The 21,679-nt window shown below is 46.5% G+C and overlaps 1 protein-coding gene across 3 annotated transcripts in view; it reads left to right on the plus strand.

Annotated features, from left to right (window-relative positions):
- Positions 1-21,679, plus strand: part of TSPAN2 (tetraspanin 2) — a 49,694-nt gene that overhangs the window by 3,671 nt on the left and 24,344 nt on the right. For all 3 annotated transcript variants that reach the window (XM_025994628.2, XM_072766811.1, XM_072766810.1), the window contains exon 2: positions 13,164-13,266. In XM_025994628.2, the coding sequence (XP_025850413.1) occupies positions 13,218-13,266 (49 nt within the window). In that variant the 5' untranslated portion in view covers positions 13,164-13,217. The remainder of the gene's footprint in view (positions 1-13,163; positions 13,267-21,679) is intronic.

The raw sequence follows: 21,679 nt of genomic DNA on the forward strand, positions 1-21,679 counted from the left end.
GTTATTGGTGCCTGCACATAGGAGCATTCAGTAAAAGTTAGCTGTCTTTCCCAGGTCCCTTCATTTGGGGGAATAGCATGTATATTTGCCAAGTGACCTGCAGCTTATCTTTGTTATAGGATGACACATTATCCTCTCAGTTTGCGCCGTGAATTTTCCCCACTAGAACTTGGAATGCTCTGAGAGCAGGCCTTTTTTTTTTTTTTTTTTTTTCTGTATGTTCACAGTTATATCTCCAGTGCCTAGAACAGAGCTGGGCACACAGGAGGCATTTAGTAAATATCTGTGGAGTGAATGAATCTGCAGGTTAGAGCACTTGGTACAAATGACCTTCCCAATTTGCCCCAATGATCAATGATGATCAATGATCTAGAGGACTGATCCTATCTCTTCTTGCACATTACCTGTTGATTTGTTCTTTGTTTGCCCAGACTGAGCCCAGGAGGAAGGGATGGGGCCTTCCCCTCTCTCACCTCCATGGGAGAGTAGATGGGCAGCATCTACATTAGGAAAGGGCTAATGGAAACTGACACATAATGATTTAGGGGAAAGTGATTATTTGGGATAAGTTATCTAGATATCCACCTTCTCTGTAACTGAGGGAACCTGATTCCAGAAAGGCCTCACCCTAGTTTCTGAAGTTGTTTTTCCTGGTTGGAGGGGTTCATGAGAAGTTTGGGGAAGGGGCAAAGGATGGGGGCTGCAGATGAGGCTGCAGCTGTGACTTCAAGTGTCATATTCACTCACACCTTCACATGCTCAGGTGCCTACCCTTCTGAAATATAAGGTCCCCCTCAGTGACCGGTGACCACACTCTCTTCCCTATCAGAAACTCACCAGAAGGCAGGCGAGGAGGTGGGGGCGGGTGTGTTCTGTGATCTGCAATTTGTGCCCTTCCGTGACCACACTGTCTTTCCTATCAGGAACTCACCAGAAGGCAGGCAAGGAGGTGGGGGCAAGTGTGTTCTGTGATCTCCAATTTGACAAATCCATTTGCAGCCTCCTCTGGCAGCTTGGTTTCAGTAAGTTTCCCTAGGCTACTCTGATTTTATAAACATTCAGCTAGATCCTGCCAGAGCCAGCACACTGCCTGGCTGACTGTATTCACCACTACATTTTTAAAAACAAAAGCAAAGCCTAGCCCTGAACCCCACTAAATTCACTTCTGTTATCATGGTTGATGTCTGCCATGGAACCCCTCCCAACATCTGTCATGTCTAAATTCGGACACTGCAATCAGATAGCACAGCATATGCCCATGCCTCTCACTGAAATCACCTTTATTTTTTTTCTTCTGTTGCATAGCAATATAAATAAAACACCACAGTACACCAAGCCGCATATGTTGGTTTAAAGAAAAACCTAGGCACTGTTTATTCCTTGCCTTATTGTTGTACGCTCAGCGTTTTCCTATCATTGTGCTGTACTGAGCAACTCAGTGATAGCGACCGACAGGAAGCAGGGCCGTTCATTGTTGAAAGTCACATGCCATATATGGCTTGTCTGAAGTTTCTCTACTTTCCTTCTCACCAGTATTCATGCAGCTTTGGAGGTTCAGTCAGTGATGCCTAGCAGGTACTGTTGGGAAAGACTGTGTCCCTTGAGCTTGGGAGTGAAAGATGTTTGGCACTGCTGCGGCTTAGCCAGGTGGCCTCCTCCTCTTTGTCAAACTTCTTTCAAACAGTAATTTTAGAGCTACCACCTGTCTGGAACACTGGTTTGTTTTTTTTTTTTTTTTTTAAAAACTTTCTTTGGGATCCACCCAAAAGCTAGACCACCCCAGAAGGCAGATAAGAATTTTCTTGGTCTTCTTGGAGGATAGTCTTTGTTTCTGATTTCTGTCAAGGTGAGAAGACAGCGGTAGAGGCCGGCCTCCCCTAAATGGATGAGAGGGGCCTGGCATTGCCAGAAGGGGCCACGAGTCTGTGATAGGGGCCATTGTGCAAGGTTAGAGATAGAATGCCAGCAGTCCAGCAGACAGGTCTAGGCAGGATGGCCATCCAAATCCAGGAACTTGAAGCCAGGAAGGTGGATATTGGCATTGCACTGCCTGGATTGATTCTTGTCTGTGTTATTTACTAACTAGGGGACCTCAGACAAGTTGTTTAACCTATTTGAGCCTCAGATTTCTCATCTGTAAAATGGACATAATTAAGTACCAACGTCATCTGTTATTTTTGTGTGGATAAAATGAGTTAATACATGTAAAGTAGTAAGTAGCGTGGTCCATATGCATAGTTAATACTCAATAATGTAAGATAATAGTAGTAGTCATATTTAAGAATTGGAAGCATGAGTAGACACCAGAATCCAAGAAGTTTATAAAAGTAAAGAAAGGTGGTAAATAGGTGTCCAACCAAACAAGAAAAAGAGCAAGAGTTTCATAGCTTCTCAAGGGCATGGAGTCCAGAGAGATTTCTTCCTCTGCAGTCATTTGGGAAACATATGCTGATGACCTACCATGTGCCTGGCATCCTACCAAGTGCTTAGGCATTCAAAAATACTGAAGACACAGGTCCTTGACCTTGAGGCATTCACACCTCTATTTAGTGCTCCATTTTGCCTTTTATTGTAGTTTATTTCCTCTCTAGTGTCTTTGCTCCTTGAGGCAGTGACTGTTTCTTGCTGGGATCCTCCTTCTTTCATCCCTTGGCTCCTAGAAGAGGTTCAGCAGTCAGTGGCAAAGCTCCAGCTCACAGGATTATGTGCACCGACTGCTGACACCAGCGCAGGAGCTGCCTATTTGTACCCTGCCCTGCCTCTCTGCTACCAAAGTCTTGGGAAGAGATGGGAAAACCTTGGTGACTGGTGCCCCTCTAATTTCAGGGTGTATGCAAATCATCTGAGGATCTTGTCCAAGTATATATTCTGTTCAGTAGGTCTTTTTATTTTTTTTGAGATTTATTTATTTCAGAGAGAGGGAGAGAGAGCAAAAGTGTGCATGAGGATGCAAGGGGGGAGGGGCAGGAGGAGAGGGAGAGAGAGAATCCAAGCAGACTCCTTGCTGGGCACAGACTCGAAGCTCAATCTCAGGACTCTGAGATCATGACCTGAGCTGAAATCAAGAGCCCGACACTTAACCGACTGAACCACCCAGGTGCTCCAGTAGGTCTGCATTTCTAATAAGCCTCCAGGTGATGCTGATGGTACTGGTCTAGGGAATACACTTTGAGAACCATTGGTTAAGACCTACTGCTGGCTCTCACTTCTGAATGGGGCAGAGAATGCCCTTTGTCTTGGCAATTCTCTTAATTCCAGTTACTACTTTACCATTATTATTTTAAGCCTTTTTTATATTAAGACTTGATGGTTTCTAGAATTACTAGGCAGCCACGTGTTCATTGTCCACTGTATTTCACTGTGTAATTCTAGAACATCCATGCAGTATCTTTGGATCTCCAGCTATGTATGGCAAAAGAGAACATAACCCACATCCCCTGCCTTAATATTCACAATTAATATCATACCAGGGGGGCAGCCCAGGTGGCTCAGCGGTTTAAGGCCATCTTCAGCCCAGGGCATGATCCTGGAGACCTGGGATCGAGTCCCACGTTGGTTTCCTTGCATGGAGCCTGCTTCTCCCTCTGCTTGCGTCTCTGCCTCTCTCTCTCTCTCTCTCTCTCTCTCTCTCTCTCTCTCTGTGTCTATCATGAATAAATAAAATCTTTAAAAAAAAAATATCATACCAGGGCTGTTTGCCTGAAGTAAGTGATGCTATACTGATCATTGAGACAGTTTCATGGTTGCTAAGGAATCAGGAGAAGGAATTGAGGAAGAAGCAAGTAAAATGAGAATATCAGATTGGTTGGGAGCACATCTTACAATAAGTAAGGGTTACCTTGGCCCACCTCTTCATCCTTTTTGGATTTAATTGGGAACAAAAATAATAATGCCAATTAACATTCCTATGATGTTTTAGTTTACAAAATGCTTTCACACTTATTATCCTATTTGGTCATGAATTGTAGCAATCCCATGAAATACTATAATTATCTCCATTTTGCAGACATAGAAGCTAAAAGTCAGCTCAGTATATGAGATAAGCAGGAGAGCTAGGTTGAAAATACTACTGCTCAGTTTAAGGCAGAGGACAAGCAAGAAGGGAATTGAGAAAGGGTATATATCAAAGAAACAGTTTTTAAATTTAATTTCAGTAGTAAAAACTTGAAGAAGAGTAAACATTATATAAATGCAAGGTGTGTGCCATTGCTTTCTGAGCACATTTCCTTTAATGCTCACACTGGCCCCCTGAAATTGCAGCTATTTTCACCCCTACTTTATACAGGAAGGAACAGAGGTACAGAGAGTTTAAGAGACTTTCCAGGGACTCAGAGCTAGCCAGCGGCAGAGCTGGGATTCCTTGTGTGGCCCGAGTCTATGTTGTCCACCACTCCAATCTGCAGACGCACAGGAGAGAAGGCTGGAGTTATGACGAGCATGTTACTTTCAATATGGTGTCTATGTTACTAATCATGTGTGGCTATTCAAATTTAAATTAATTAGTACTGAAAGAGATTTCATATTTATTTAGCTCCTAAGTCACAGTAGCCACATGTCAAGTGCTTAATAACCGTGGCTAGTGGCTGCAATAGTGGACAGCGCAGATCGAGGACGTTTACATGTACATCACTGGAGAAAGATCTGTTGGGTAGCTCTAGCCTAAATAGAGTTATTTTTTCTCTCTAAACCTTTTTTCTCTTTATCTTTTATTGGGTCTTATAAAACTAAAACTAAAGAGAGAGGGGGAGCATAGCTTCTAGAAAGGGGCACTTAACATATTGAGAATAGATGACTTAGAGAACTCAAGGGATTCTAGCCATCCTGGAAAGAGCATAGAGCTAAAATAAAAATGAGTAGAGAAAGGCAGCAGAGGACTTGGTTATGGGCACTATGCGAGCAGTGTTTCCTACCTTGGGTAGGATTCTGTTTTCGATTTGAATGTAACATTAACAAGTCTACCACCATAGTAACACTAAGTACCAGGCACTCCCCTTTCTAAGTATGAAACTCAAACTCATTTAACCTCTTAGGGAGGCACTATTATTACCTCCACTTTGCAGAGGAGGAAACAGAGAGCAATCAGGTGTCTTGCCCAAGATCACAGACTATTAAGTGACAGAGCCTGATTAAAATCTAGGGATGCCTAGAACCCCTGCTTTTATCTGCTGCAGCCTCTTGATACCATGATACCACAGCACTATACGGTGGGTGTTTTTGTTATTTTCCAGCCTCAGGGCATCACTGTGCAGTCTGAATACCCAGAAGAAGTAAAATTTTCTAGAAGAGCAATTGGCAATGTTCCAAAGTGCATGCCAAGTGGTCCTCCCCATCAAAATGGCGATTGGGAAAAGATTCAGCTTATAAACCAGGGCCAGGGAATTGGGTAGGGATGGCAGGGCCCCCAGCACGGCAGCGCCTGGTGCCTGGCAAGCTGCTGACATGGCGAGGGAGCCCACCTGCTTGCCCCAGGCGAGTGAGATGAATAGCACACTCTCAAATCAGCCCGTCCCCCGGCAAATGACCCAGTGCTGCCTGCCTTCCGGACACAGATGGCTTCTGGCAAAATTGCTGTTAAGTGAAAGCTGTCTAGAACACCAATCTAGACTTTCACAATTTCTCTGGGATTCCATCCAAGCTAACTTTTTAATAAACCAAAGCTTTTAGGCTTACTCCAGTCTAACCTGAGTTCTACTAAAATGTTTTTTTCTGCCATCGTCTCTCTGTCACAACTAAAACTGGGTGTAGACCATTATCATTGAATATATAAGAATCCTATTTATCTCAAGAGTAGTTCTCTCAAACTACCTTGGAAAATATTAGGCTGTAAAACAAATATCATTAAATGCCCAGTCCTTGCTCATGGAAAGCTTGATACAGGTGAGATGTCAGGGTAGGCATTGTAGCTCTCAAGGGGAAGTGTTTACTCAGAGGACAAGCCTGAGATAAGAGCCAGGCAGTGTTGCCAGGAGGAAGTTAGAGAATGTTGGAAAGGTCATCATTGTCCTCCTGGAAATCTTCCGCGAGGTGAGGTAGGGCAGACATCAGATTTCATCCGATTCGGACACTTGAATTGAATCTTAGCTCTGTACATATTTGATCTTCACTTGATCAAGCCATCTGCTCACAGGAATCATTAGCCAGCAGCCTGTGATATTTGTGTTGCTGTCAAAGACAACTATACCGCCATCATCTCTCTCCTAATTCTTGCTGACTTTTCCTCCCTCTTCCTTCGCTCTGTATTTCTTTAGAGAAAAGGCATTGTGTAGACCCACCAAATAAATCCAACATGCTTTCCACCACCTGTCTTGTATCTGCTTTGTCATGACAGCAAGCTTTCCTCCACCCCAGGTTAGTTTCCTTCCCCTGAGCCCGGAATGGTCTGAGCACTTCCACACCGCCTCCCAGCAGTGCCAGTCAATCCACACAGGTTAACTTCCTAATGACCTAAACAAACAGAAGAAGGTATGTTCGGCTCTTGTACATAGCCCAGCATTCTCTTCAGAGATGAGTAGCATGCTGCTGATACTGTCGTGGTTTTGATTGCAGAATGCTACCATCAGTGTGGAGGATTCAGCATTGATTGGCTTTAAAATATATCCTTACCTGAAGGAAGTCTTTCAGGAATTTCTTAGCATGAGCTTGTTCTCATGGAATCATTATGAGAATAATAATAGGAAAAGCCAGAAACCCTGGTCTCTAACCAACACATTGCCAAGCCAACAGCTGCTTCATCATACACTGCCACAGCACTGCCTCCCGCTTCCACCTCACCTGCTCCTGACGTCAAGGCAAAGGCAGCAAGCTTCCACAGATATGGTTTTACATGGATGTCCTGTGGCATTTGGCTCTTGTATTTCTTCTGACAGAATCCTTGATTTTGAGAAAATGCCACCTGACTCTTTGCCTTGCCCTCACTGATTAAGAGGATGAAAATCTTGGGAACTGGCTTTCCTCTTTGAGAAAATTAGTGTCATCTTCCAGAGCAAATGTGCTTCTCACTCTCGCCTGCTAAAAGGATGGAACTCCATTACCCTTATGGTATCATAATGTGGCTCGCAATCAGATCAAGATTGTGAGTGCTCATTACATGATTGCATCTGGGATGAGAATTGCCACCAAGAGCAAGTATTAGCTTAAAAGCTTTTAATGACAACTCTAGGGTTAAAGTGTCATTTCCAGCTTTGAATGACTTCATTGCAAAGAAGAGAATTGCAAAGGAGCTGGGTTGTGTATGCACCTGGTATTCACCCTGGGGAGCAAGAATACAAAATTGACCTTGTTCATTCTTGCATTCGAGCGCATTGTGTGTGTGTTGCTATAATTGCATTAAGTGTTCATATACCCCTGCCTATAAAGGGCATGTACAGATGTACCCTTTGTGTCTGTGCATAACGCACAGCACAGATCTAAAGGCTAAAGAAAACACAGAACTGATACTTCATGCACTAGTTTTGTTTTGTTTTTCTGTGGGAAAGTATTTTGCTGAGTATATTCAACAGTGTGTTCACACACTGCCTTCCAAGGTGTCTGGTATAGTGTTTCCCAGGTACGGATGTTTTTTAAAACAGTGCTTTGCAAAGGATTCCCTTGGGGGGCAATCACTCCTGTCAGTCTGTCTTAGTCAAGTCAAGCTTCCATTTAAAAAAAACAAACAAACAAACAAACAAGAAAAAAACCAGAGTGACTTACACAACAGGGATTGACTTCTCACAATTCTGGAGGCTGGAAAGTCAAGATCAAGGTATCGCCGATCAAGGTATTGGTGAAAGCTTTCCTCCTGATTTTCAGATGGCTGCCTTCTCACTGTGTTCTCACAGGGCAGAGTGAGAGAGAGAGAAAGAGAGAGAGAGAGAGAGAGAGAGAGCACACGCGCTGTCTGCAGTCTCTTAAAGAGAATTCCAACATGGGGGGGGCTCACCCTCATGACCTCCTCTAAACCTAATCACCTCTCAAAGGTCCCACTTCCAAATGCCATCACACTGGGGGCAGGGCTTCAGGAGGACACAATTCAGTCCATAGCACAGCCTGAGAGGTACCTTTGTGAAGGCCCTCTACTCATTCATTTAACAGATGTCTGTTGGGAGTCTGCTCTGCATCACAGAGGGGTAAGTGCAGTATACACCCTATCCCTACCCCCATGCAGGCCTTAATTTTTTCTTAAATTCCAGAAATATTTAAATAGAAATGGTTATATGAGACATGAAGGCAGGTACATACCCAGGCCAGGGGTGGCTTTCCAGAGGAAGTGACTTCGCAGCTGACCGGGGGGAGGGGGGGGCAGGTTGTGAGCTAGGTGGAAGGGAAGGGGAGGATAGCTTTCTAAGCTAAAGAAATAGCAGAAGCAGTCATTTCCAGGTGGGAGAAGGAACTGAAACTGTGGAGAGAGCATCAGAGCATCAAGGGACAATTGTCCCCCATCTAGGTGAAAAAACATGTGCTGTCCAAGAGCTTCCCCAAGTAAACTTTTTACCCAGAAAGGAGGCTTTCTGCTGGGGTTTGTCATCCGATAGCAGAGTGGAATGTATCAGGATGGTGATCAGGGTGGCCTCCTCTGGGGGCAAAGAGTCTGGAGGGAAGCTGGGCAGCCCGCGGACCCAGGTCTGGGGAGTGATCTTGGCATTTTTGCATCTCAGCACTGTCCACCTTCCAACTTAGTGCCTTCCGAAGAGCCATGTTTGTGATTCACGAAATTTTTTTTTAAGTGAAAAAAAAATGTGTCCTCAAGATAGAACTTTCATCAGTGATCCTAGGAAAGTAGAAGTAAATACAGTAAAATAAAATTGATATCCTTTAACAAGTTCTGCTTCGTGCTAAATGACCTGCTCCTGACCGATAGCCATTACTTAAAGGAAACTTCTTGCCCATTCACTTTGCTTTAAATACTTTCTGAGCAGGTCCTTAGTCGTCTTTTCTGCTACTTCAGTTTTGAAACACAAACTGTCTTCTCTAAAGACATATGCTTACAATTTGCAACTTTGTGTTCTGCGGACTCTCTGGAATATGATTAGAAACTGAAATCACTTGCCTGTGCAGATGCATAATTGAATCTGGTGACCCACTATTTAATGATGTGGATTGATATGTCACTGTTCCTTTCACTGCTACCTCTTTTTTTCTATTTTATTTCCTTTTAAATAATGGGCACATTTTTGCCCTCAAAGTCCTGTTTCATCACATTCTCTGAATTCCTGATGTACAAGTGGTACTCAGAAAACAAATGTGACACAAAGAATGATGATATCTGGCATCTTCTCGTGGCCTGGGGTTCTGTGATTGAATTCTTACCTGCAAGATTAGTGTCCCTCCTGGACCACCCAGTGGGAATCAGCTTCCTCACCAGCCCCTGAGACCCTCCTGAGAAGGAGCTGGATCTTCCTTTCCTATGAATCCTTGGCTCCTGCTCACCATAGATGCTCAATAAATGTTTATTAAGTGACTAGCATCAAAATCCCACTCATGCTATTGTACAAAAAAGTCCATTCCTGGGGCACCTGGGTGGCTTAGTGGTTGAGCCTCTGCCTTCAGCTCAGGTTGTGATCCCAGGGTCCTGGGATTGAGTCCTGCATTGAGCCCCCCACAGAGAGCCTGCTTCTCTCTGCCTGTGTCTCTGCCTCTCTCTGTGTGTTTCTTATGAATAAATAAATAAAATCTTTAAAAAAAAAAAAAGTCTATTCCTGGAAAAGCAACATTTCTAGTGATAATTATTCCAAGGGCAGGGGATTGGTACTAGTCCTAGAAGCAGAGCAGCTCTCCACAAAGTTCTTGAGTTGTTAGGGTGGCTCCTTCATGGTCCTCACTGCTCACCACATCCACTCCCCAGCATCCCCGCTCTCGCCTTCAGCCATCAGGTCTTTATCTCTGGCTCCTCACTGTCTGGCATCAGGGAACCTTCATGCTCCTGATTGTTCCCATCAAAATGAGTTGCTCCCATCTCCCCTACCCTCAAGGCCCTACCATAGGCTTTCCAAGATGATAACAAGCTAAGTAGAAGCCGTGGGCCATGCATGGTCTTCCCCAACTTGCCTTTCCAGCCCTGGATTCCTCTCTGTACCCATCAAAGGCTCCAGGTAAGGATCCCTCCAGTCCTCCCCTGATCGGGGACTTCAAACTCATTCTTCAGGGTGTAAACCAAAACAGAATGTCTTCTACTGAACACCAGTTGTCACGCTTTGCTCTGCACCCCAAGCCCTTCCACTGAGCACACTTCCTGTATTATATTGCATGTACCCACTTACGGGATTATCTCCCATGTGAGACTACGAATCCTGTCTTTCATCATTGATTCCCTAAAGCCTAGTATGCCCCTGACCCAGACTGCAGTTGATTCCTTAAAAAACTGGGAGGGAGAGGAAGGAGATGAAATTAGGGGCAAGGGAAGGGGCAGCCTCTTATTCCTTACTTGTCTAATATTGGCTGACATGCAGTGTTGTGGCTGAGATTCAGAAGAGAAGAAAGAATGGGGTGATGAGGGAGGGGGTTGGGTCTAGAAGGGATTAAAATTTAGGATTCTTGGGCCTGAAGCCCCCCCCCCCCCCCCATCATTTAGTGAGATGTCTCTTTCCCGGCTTTGCTCCTGGCTGGTTTGGAACTGGGGTGAATTTTTTCAATTCAGTTCCATTTTGAGGGTGAGGTATCAGCCTGAGTCCAGTGACCAGAGTATAACAGGAGCCTCATGGGAGTGGTGAGTTCAAAAGGACCAACAGGCTACGTGGTCTCTGTTGATCCCACTTTCCAAAGCAGTGATCACTGTTGTCATGAGCAACCTTGGGCCTGATGGGTCCTCACCCACATATTCCTGACATGGCCAGTGGCTGTGCTGGGAGGATTCCCTGCACACAGTGATGACATTCAGTTAAGCCACAGTTTCCTCACCCTGGGAGGAAACCCGTGTGGTTTGGGGTTGGGGCTGTGGATGAGCAAGCGCAGATTTTTTTTTTCTTGTTGCCCCATGGCTTGAAATTGCAACCTCTCTTTTAATTTTCCATTATGCATCCAATACATCTGTGCCAGAAGTGGACAAATGTATTCCGTCTGGGAGGATGATCCCAGACAGCAATAAATTAGAGTCTGTGTACAGACATGCCAAAAATGTGGCCGCGTGGTAGGGTGTCCCTGGGACCAGTCACCTCCTCCACAGTCTGCTTAGTGGCTGCATGCCTTGGCCTGATGCCTCTGTCAATAGATTTTGCTTTGTATTTGGAAACTGTCTTTCCATCAAGTCACCACAGAGGCAAGATGGGTAAGGTGGCCTGTGAGGCTTTGCTAGGCACATCTGTCCCAGGCAGGCAACGTCGGGGAGCTTTTAGGACAGTGCCTTCCCGAGGGCATCACTCTTTCCTGCACCAGAACAGCAGTGACCTCAAAGCTGATTTCCTCCCAAACTAGAGCGTGGCCCAAGAAAACCCTCCTCACTTTTTCTGGATTGAGCAGATAAACTACCATCGAATGCATCCAAAAAACAGCATTTTGAAATTTATAAGAGTAATATAAGCTTACTGCAGACAAGTTAAAAGATAGCATGAAAAGAAAAAAATCCACCTCTAATCCACCTTCAAAGATAAATACTGTGACTGTTTTAGCATGACTTCTTTCCATATTTTTCCATGCCATGCCACCCTTTTAAAAATGCAAAACTCTTCTAAAGCTGATGGAGTCCAGCTCCTTTAGCTGTCCCTCACATTATCCAATTAGTGCTTTCCTCTGAGTACTGGAAACTCTTACTTATTCCACATGAGAGAGTCCAGCTGGTAGAGCTCTAGCCCCTCCGACTCCTCACTGAAGTCACGCTGCTCTTCTAAAGAAGCGGGCCACAGAGCGAAACGGCTTGGAGGGGAAAGAAGAGAAGGACTGAGTCTTTCTATGAGTCCAGACTGAGAGCCCCAAAGGGTAGCACCAGGTCCTTGGGATATAAGCCCTGCAGACAGAGGGACCCTGCGTACAAAGGGCTCTGGTCCAACCCTGACCTTGATACCATTTTCCTTATTAAAGCTCTACTTCTCTGCATCCTGTCCTGTTGCCAGCATCTGTGTCTGCTCTTCTCTGCTGGGGCAGAAGCAGCCTCTAAGCTGTTCATCTGTTCTAGCCACCCACCCCCCCCAACACACACACTAACTAGATGGGTTGACAGAACCAGAAGGCAAGCTTTACATCTACTTATTTCCCCGAGTCCAGAAGGTGCCCGGGAAATATCTGTTGATTGATTGATATGATGTAATTCCAGATGGGTGCCTGTGGCAGGAGCCTGCTGGCAGGCCATTGTGACAGTTCTGAAATGGTAGGAAAGCCTCCCAGCATTGACAAGGAGCCTCACAAAAGCCCTCAGAGTGGCCTGGAGGAAGCAGGCAATGACTCCACCAGCCGCCAGCCTGCCCAACTGCTGCCTGCGCCAGCCACACAGCCTCACCAAGAGCCACACAGCACACAGACCATGCTTTTTCAGAAAATTATTTTTTCCCTTCTAACTTTCCATGGAAACTCAAAATAGCAACCAAAAAAAAAAAAACCCCAAAACAAAACAAAACAAAACAAAACAAGGCGAGTTCCTTCAATGCCTGGCAAAACCATCCCTGGGCAATACAATGACCACGGAGGTTCCGGGGAGAAAGGGTACTAGATATCTCTGAGACAGCTTTCTAACTGGCCCTGCACACTCAGGAGGTGTGGGCGGTTCTGAAGTTTGTGTGTTTTCTTCCAATTTAGAAAAGTGGGTTCCCCCTCAGGTCTTAGGATTCATCTTGCTGTTGGTGACTGGAGGTGGAAACATAGTCCCCTCTCACTGTGATGTTGGTGAGGAGGTCCAGAGTACCCAGCAACGGACAGCATGGCAGGGGGCAAATCCCTTCCAGGGGGACTATTATTAGAACATTCTTTCTGAGACGCCTCCCAGGCCATGCTGTCCATACCTGGCAACCACAGGACAGTCCCAGCAGAACAGGACAAACTCACCTTGGAATCAGGAACCCCCAGTTCTGATATCACATTGGGGACCTGGGGGGCTTGGAGCCCATCATTTCTCCTCCCCCAAGAAACGTGAAGGGCAGATGGGCTGATTTCTAAAGAGATGCCCTCTTCCAGCCCCAGCACTTGGGGTCCCCCACCCACCCCTGGCTCATGTGAACACTGCACCTTTCCACCCCCTGAAAACCATGTTGTTTCCCTTCCAGCTGGCAGGGTCGGCTGTCATTGGCTTCGGACTCTGGTTTCGGTTTGGAGGCACCATGAAGGGCTTCTCATCAGAAGACAAGTCCCCAGAGTATTTCTACATGGGTGAGTGACCTCAGCTGCCCTAAGCCCCGCCTAGCGCCGCCCCAGAACCTGTATCCGGACTTCTATGTGAGGGCAAGTGAGGAAGCAAAACCGGGTCCGTGCGGACTCTGCCCAGCCCTGGGGCTGTGTGGCCAGGACCAGCGGGGATCCTGCACCCCTTCACTGCCCGCTCCTCCCGTGGTTCATCAAGGCAAGGAAGACCAGTGTGGAGGGACTGGCCTGCCGAGCAAGGGGGTGCAGCACAGAGTCCGTTCCACAGTCAGCCCTCTGGGCTGTGGGGTCCCTGCTGACTCGGGGTTTATGCTGATCTTGTATTTTAAGTTGTCTATGAGAGAGATGCAATCCCAAGTGCAGGGATATCTCAAGGTTCAGAGGTACCCAGTCCCCCCAACTAGGGACTGTGGAGGGCAGGGCTCCCTTGGGGATGAGGCCACCTCCCCCCAACTTTGGTAAGAGGTGGCCAGGGAGTGGGGGGGGGTGGCCTGCAATTCTGAGACAACATGGTAAGCCTGAGGTAAGGGGGCTGAGCATTTCCCTGGGTTCAGTCCCTGCAATCTACGTCTCATCCTCTTCTGCAGACTGTACTCACCCTCTAGCTGAGTGCACCTGGCTTCTAGACTTCAGAAAGCCCGAGACTGTTGTCACTACCAGTGAGAGCCCTCCCTGTGGGAAAGGCTGCTCCACAGCCTGCACCACCTATAGAGTGCGGAGGGTACAGGGAGAGGAAGGTCCTGTGCAGGTCGTTTGCTCCCAGTGCCAAGAAGAGCAGTGTCTGCTTCCTGGGAGGGACAGAGCGCCCAGGCTCACTTAGAGCCTCGGGGAAGGCTCCTCACAGCTGTGCTGCTCCCCTCTCCAGCACCCAGCCCACCCTTGGCCTCCCCAGAAGAGCAGCATCGCAGCCAGGATTCTTCTGGAGGAAAGTAACAAGGAACGTACTCTAAGATGGGCGGCAGGAAGAACAGTCCACACACATCTCATCAAATCTTAGAGGCAGTCTTTTGTAAAACACACGATTATTTTAAGTTCCACTCAGAAAAGAAGAAATGCTGCCAATTCAACCATGACGTGCCCTAAAATATGCATCCTGGGGTGCCTGGGTGGTCTGTGGTTGAGCATCTACCATTGGCTCAGGGCGTGATCCTGGGGTCCTGGGATCGAGTCCCGCATTGGGCTCCCCGCAGGGAGCCTGCTTCTCCCTCGGCCTGTGTCTCTGCCTCTCTGTGTCTCTCATGAATAAATTTTTAAAATCTTTTTAAAAAACCAATGCATCCTAATTTTAGGGACATTCAAATGTGACCATGTCAGACCTATATTGAAATTGATGAAGCACAGTAAAAGAAGCATGGAGATGGGGACTCTCCAGCATTCACTCAGGATTCCACAAAGTCATCAAGGACCCAGGTTTTTTCCATCTCTCCCCTGGCTGTCCTCGAGATGACCTCAAACACGTCCCCTTAGGTTTGAAAGATAGCTATGGTGGCTCCAAGGGTCGTGTCCTCAAATGGCAACGTCCAAAAGAGAAAGAAAGGATGTTTCACCTCATGTGGCCCTTCTTAGGAATGACTACAACCTGTGTCAGAAGACACCCAGCAGCCTCTCCTTGCAGCATATTGGCCAGAACTGTACTGTGTGCTCATACCTGAGCTCATCATGCCCAAGAAGAAAGCTAGAATGATTGGCTCTTCTGACTAAAGAAGAGTAACCCTGGGCTTGGTAAGGGGCCCAAGCTCCCCAGGGGGCCTCTGACACTTGGATAAAGTCAGAGTTTTTATAGGGAAGAAGCAGAGGAATCTGCCATTGTACTTCGACACTGAAATGCTCTTTGCCACCCATGTGGTTTCCAGATAGCACACGTCCCTCTGTCCAAAGCCTACACACACATTTAACATATTTCTCCTTGAGGCTCTCCTGGCTCCACGGACCTCCTCAGAACCGTTCTCTATCTCAGAGAGGCCCCTGTGCCCCAGATAAAGCTCAGCCTGTCCTTGTCCTGCACTGCCTCCAGGGGACGTACAGAAGAGTCAGGGGAGGGTAGCAGAAGGAATGCATCTCCCCTCATGCTGCTAATGGGCCAGGGGCTGCGTATTCCATAACTGTGCCCTACAATTTCTAACTCCATTCACTATAATCACACCTCTGTGCCCACTGGATTCATCATAGCAATAGTTTGATCCCGTCGTAATGGGATTCTGGCCTCTCCAGACATATGCGATGGTAAATAGCGACAGTAATCCCATGCATAGGTTAAGTAGTAATGTGTGGTACAAACATAATCACTGAATTAAGATGTGAGAAGGGGCACCTGGCTGGCTTAGTTGGTAGAGCATGCAACTCTTGATCTCGAGGTTGTGAGTTCAAGCCCCACATTGGGAATAGAGATTACTTATAAAAAAAAAAAAAAGTCTTGTATGGGAACAGTGGTGGTATATGCCTGTGACTATAGCAGTCACATTTAAAAAGCATCACAGGTTTAGAAGAAGCTTCTAGCAACCTCTTGGCTGGCTCAGTCAATAGACCATACTATTCTTGATCTCAGAGTCATGAATCTGAATTCCACATTGGGCTTAGAGCTTATGTTTAAAAAAAAAAAGTGGGAGAGAATACTGGGAGACTGCAGGACAAGCTCCAGGTGGAGGGGTGCTTGAATGGTGCCTCGGGAGTCAGGTGGGTTTCTGATAGATTGCATTAAGGAGATCCTTATTGATGACTCTGAATTAGCACTGGCCAGTATAAGGCAGGCAGCTACTCATTGTTTCCCCAGCCCGAGGAAGGGATGGCTAATCCAGGATACTCCTTTAGGGGCATCTTCCTAACCTAGCCCCTCCAACCATATATAACTGATCCTTGAGGTGAACATTATTTGCTCTCCCTACTCTGAATTCGGTAGTTACTTAATGTCCTAACATGATGTCAGTCCCAATAAAAGCATGGAAATAATTTGCCTCTGAAACTCAGGCACATAGAGGTTCAGGGTATTAGCCTTCAATCTGTTTTCTCATCACATGCTGTTGTCTCTGTGCTGGAACCCTATTTATCTCCTCTTCCTCAGGTAGGACTCTCAGGACGTTCCATCAACAGCTGCATCTGTGCCCCCAGGGATGGGGAAGGAGTCTACCCTTTGTTGAACTAAAACGTGGGAAAACATCCACCAGCTCACTTACAGGCAGACCTTCTTCTTCAAGTTGTTTGGCAATAACTAACTGTCTAACACCCAGCCACGTACCCACGTCACCACTGAGGTTGAGGTTGGAAGACGTAAATCTCTATAATGTAATTTCTGAGCTTGAACTGGAAATTTTCAGCAATAGTGAAGAGAAACCATTTTTAAAAGACCATGAAAAGGGACGCCTGGGTAGCTGAGCAATTGAGCGTCTGCCTTTGGCTCAGGGCGTGATCCCAGAGTCCCAGGATTGAGTCCCACATCGGGCTCCCTGCATGGAGCCTGCTTCTCCCTCTGCCTGTGTCTCTGCTTTTCTCTCTCTCTTTCTGTGTATCTCTCATGAATAAATAAATAAATAACTTTTTAAATTAAAAAAATAAAAGACCATGAAGACCTGAGTTATATGAAAAACATGTAAGAAAGGCTGTCTCCCTTTCGTTGAGGATAAACATCTGGCCATCTAAAATTCTCTTCATGGTGTTTTTATTTTTTTTATTTTATTTATTTATTCATGAGAGACAGTGATGAGAACAAATGCTGTACTCACTCCCTTGTATCTTTGCAATCTATTTAAAAAGACTCACAGAGTTAACAATTTAAATTCTGATGGAAACTAATATATAACTAAAGCCAGCTAAGTGGTATTTGGGCACATCAGGGGTCATTCTAAACTGGTGAGGCAAGGATCTGATTTAGGTTTGAAAGACCAGGCTGTCATCAATGAGTGGAAGCAAAATGAAGACAGCAAAGGCCATAGGGCAAGACCACAAGAGTCGTGTCCACAAGACAGTGATCAGCAAGCCCAGGCCAGGCAAAGGACTCTGGTTAGAGGGGAATAGATTGGGGCAAGGTGGGAGGTAGGATTAGAAGTGTCAGGGAGGGAAGGGGGCGTGGACAAGCACACAGGACCCTGACTGTCAAAGCTTGTTAAATTAGTAAGCAACAGAGGGATAACTAGGGTTTGGGGGAGGTATGACCCACAATGCATTGTGGAATGAGAGAGGAGACAGAAAAGAACATGCTAGGTTACTGATACACTCAGACACAAGGGCATCGCCCGTGGTGGTTGTCAGCAGTAGGAACTGTGAGCAAAGAGATGGGAAAAAAGGAAACATTATTAAACGTTATTATCCTACATTATTAAAGTCAGGGCCAGAAGGAATCAAAACGATAAAAAAAAATAATCAGTGATAGAAGAGTCAAGCCTCAAAGTAATAATTTATGATTTTCGGTAGGAACCTGAGTTGCACAAGAAAGGGTTCCTGTCCAGAGAGGGGGGGAGGGATGTGGACCTGAGATGCAATCTGGGGAGCAGGCTCCATCTACCTTGCCCCACAAATGAAGTGCCCATAGTAGGTACACAGGCGTAAGTTTAGATCCAACGTAAGAAAACCTTTTTTCATGATTTTGTAAACCAAAGAAGTGACAGATAAAAGCAAACTTTCACCTACATCGGTCTGTAATTGGCCGCTCACATGGCAAAACCCAGAATGGAGTGTTCTTCAGTTCAGGGGAATCCTGGGTTGAGTAGGGGGGTGAACTGGTTCCATGCAGATATTCCTGGTCCTATTTGCTAATCTAAACTGAGGCAATGTGAGGGGCCCAAGAGGCAAGAAATGCCCTGTCAACACCCTTGATTGCAAATCACAAAAACTTGACACAAGCTATGTTGAACAAAACAGAAATTTCTTGACTCACAAAACTTAAAAGTCCAGGATTAGTACTGGCCTCAGGGGTGCAGGTGATATGCTCAAGTCCTGCCTATCCCTGTCTCTTAGCTCTGCTCCCCTTTGGCTCCATGCTCAGGCAGGTTTCCTGAAGATGATAATGTGGCTGCTCCCAGCTCCGACGCCATCTCCCTAGTCACGCTGGCACCCTTCTTTCGTTCCAGCAGCTCCAGCTAAAGTCCTGACCCTTGCTCTCATTGCCAATCCTGGGGCCAGTGCCTGTTCCCCCGCCAGGCATTAGGATGGGCTTGTTGGCTGAAGCCTTGGCTTCATGTCTGCCCTAAAGGTTAAAGTCTGCAGGGACTGAGCAGAGAGGGTTTGTGTCTTTCACAGATATGAAGAGGAAGTGAATTCTGGCTAGGGGAAACAACAGTCTATACAGCCGGGCCTGAGTCCTTCTTGTGTGCTCTTGGGGGCCTGGGGCCTGGGTGTGGGTTTGCCCACCTCAGTTCTTCATCCTCAGCACACCTCCCTTCTGCCCTTAGTGAGTGGCTGGTGGTGAGACGCTTAAGCCCAGGGCTGGAGCTTCAGGCAAACGTGTTATCAAGAATCTTGGCGCTATGTATACTAAGGAGAGAGAACCAGCAGATAAAACAACAGCAGGTTGGCAGTTGGCCAAGGTTTCCAGCTCTTCGTGGAGGGCTCAGCCCACAGCCCAGGTCTGCTGACACCCCAGCCTGTGCTTGTTCTGTTTGTCTCTCTGGACTGTGGCAACGATAAACAGTCCTGTGAAGTCAGAGACCTCCTCCTCACTTCAGATATTTCTTACAGCATAAACGGAGTGATATACATGTTGGCAGAGACTAATTCTTTCCTCAATAAATAATTTTCCAAATAAGAAAGATACCTACTCTCTGGCAATAAAGTGAGAAGACAAATATACCAGGACACCACTTATGGACTTACATAGCAAAGAGTGTGAGGTAATAGGACTTTAAAAAAGAAGTAGGCCCAGATTTTGGAAAATCTCACTTCATGTCACAGGGTGGCAGTCACTAATCTGTGTGTTTTCTTTTCAGAATAAGTTCCAGAGCAATGAGCCCACTAAACTCTTATCGCCCCTTTGTTAAAGAGTGTTGGTGACCGGGCTTGGCACATTCAAGTGGCTGTTAAAGAAATAGAGCCTCACAGCCTCGAGTCCCCTCTGCAGGAGGGGTCTTAGGAGCACACGTGGTCTAGCTGCCTGCTTCTGGGCAGGTGACTGCTTAGGTTTTGTAGAACTTCCTCTGTCCCTGGGGGAATACTTTCCTGTCTGGGATCTTTGCTTCCTCCTCCTTATGATGGAGAGAGGTTCCCTCTTGTGATAAAGACCCATCCTGACATCACAGCTGGCGCCAGGGTGGAGAGACCCAGCACTGATCCCTGAGGGTGAGCAGGAGCTGGGGATACTGAGGGCAGGGGGTAAGGGCAATCAGAATGCTACTTGTTGCCCCTTCTCAGGGTCCTCTGAACCAGGGCAAGGTCTGGAGGCTGATGTAAGCTGTCTGTGTCCCTGGGGTGCTGATGGGGAAAATAGAGAGCCCAGCAAGAGAGGACCTGCTTGGACAACTTGGGGTTTCCTGCACTCTCTCTGCTGTAGTCTCTCTCAGTGAACTCCTGGGGGTAGCTCCCCTACCTCTCGTCATCCAAACTCCATCAGCCTGCCCCTCTGACTTCTTTTTTTTTTTTTAAGGATTTTATTTATTTATCCATAAGAGACACAGAGAGAGGCAGAGACACAGGCAGAGGGAGAAGCAGACTCCACGCAGGAAGCCTGATGCAGGACTTGATTCCAGGACCCCGGGATCAGCCCTGAGCCAAAGGCAGACCCTCAACCGCCCAAGCCACCCAGGCGCCCCAGCCCCTCCGACTTCCTATTGCAATCCCCAGCTAGGGCTGCCTCCTAGAGTGACAGGGCAGGGGCTCTTTGTAGGAGTGCTGAGTGGGGAGCTGGCCCCTCCAGCCTTGGAAGTCCAGACAGGTGGCATGTGCTGGGGCGCATCAAGTCCTGTCTGTGAGCAAGGATGGTGGCAGGTCTTTCTGCACACACAAATAGCAGCCGTGTGGCTCCTCAGGGTCACAGGCTGACTGTTGTAGCCTTCTCTCTGTGTTGAACGCAGGGTCTGGGATCCTGGTTTTGATTGCAGCCGGACCTTGTGTGGAAGGAAAGGGTTTCAGAACTGAATGCTGAGGAGCTGGCTTGCCTTTTTCAAAACTCTGACTCACTCCAATAATACTGTTTTACTTCTTGTTTTTCAGTTTTACCTGAGAGTTGTAGGGGCTGCAGAAGTGACATGCTATAGCTTACGTGGTTGAGACGGTTTCTCCAAAGCATTTTTACAAGTTAGGTTCTATTTCCAAATCGCAGATAACAAAACTAAGGAATTCTAAGAGGACGCACCTAAAGGTCAGTTGATAGGTCCAGAGATCTGGCTCCCAGCCCTGTATTTTCATTGGAAAACCCAGACCTCATCCATTAGAGATTCCTCAAGCACTTTCCTCAAGGAAAAAGAAAGAGCATCCTCTTGGCATGTATAATTGCAAAGTGAACAGCTTTTTAGCTGAGAGTCCCCATTCCTCTGAGCTCCTGCTGGAATTGCACCAGAGGAGTCAGGGTGTGGATTTTGGAGCAGACTCTCCAGCTTTGCCCCTCACTAGCTGTGCAGTCTCAGGTAAATGCCTTCACTTCTCTGTGTCTCGGTTTCCCCGGTTGTGGAATATGAACACTAACATACCACAGACCTCATGGCATGAGGTGATTTAACAGAAGAGAACTCATAAGCGTGATATCTGCTGTAGGTTTTGTTCTTTTATGTAGGTAGGTTATTATGTTCCTCAATATGGAAGGAGCCAGCCTACAGGAAGCCTAATTACATGGGGGGATATGAGGAGAGACAGATAGAGGAGTGGTTTAGAGCCACGTCATCAGAATGAGACTAGTTGACAGCATTGATACTTCTCAGGTGGCAGGTTTCCGAGTTGATGCCTATTAAGTGCACCACGTGGATGCAGCACAGAGTAGGCCAAAGTGCCAGGAAGTGGTGGTTGTCACTCTGGTGCTGAATGACTCCATGACTAAGACATGTCAAGCTACATAGAACAAGACGCAGTAACCCATCACTGTTGCGATTTACATAGAGCCCAAGTCTTTACCTTCCCCAGAAGCTAGGTCCCGTACAATATTATATATATATATATATATTTAATATATATATACATATGTATATGTATATGTATATGTATATGTATATGTATATGTATATGTATATGTATATATACACACACATATATAATTACGTGCATCCAGGGCATGCTGGAAGGGAGGGAGAGTTGCACAGAGACAGAGAAAAATATTCTCAGATGAAAAATGATTATTAGCTGGGTATGTAAAACCATCTACCACCAAAAAGCAACAGAAATTGATGAGCGTGCCTCATCCAGTCCCATGGCGGGCGGGGGTGGGGAGCCACTTTAAATGAGTTGATACAGACAAAGCTTTTTGATTGTTGGGGAGAGGTCTCAGGAACTGGAGCTGCTAGGTCAGTTT

The sequence above is a fragment of the Vulpes vulpes genome, chromosome 8 (genome assembly GCF_048418805.1).
Source record: "Vulpes vulpes isolate BD-2025 chromosome 8, VulVul3, whole genome shotgun sequence".
Classification (NCBI taxonomy): Eukaryota; Metazoa; Chordata; class Mammalia; order Carnivora; family Canidae; genus Vulpes; species Vulpes vulpes.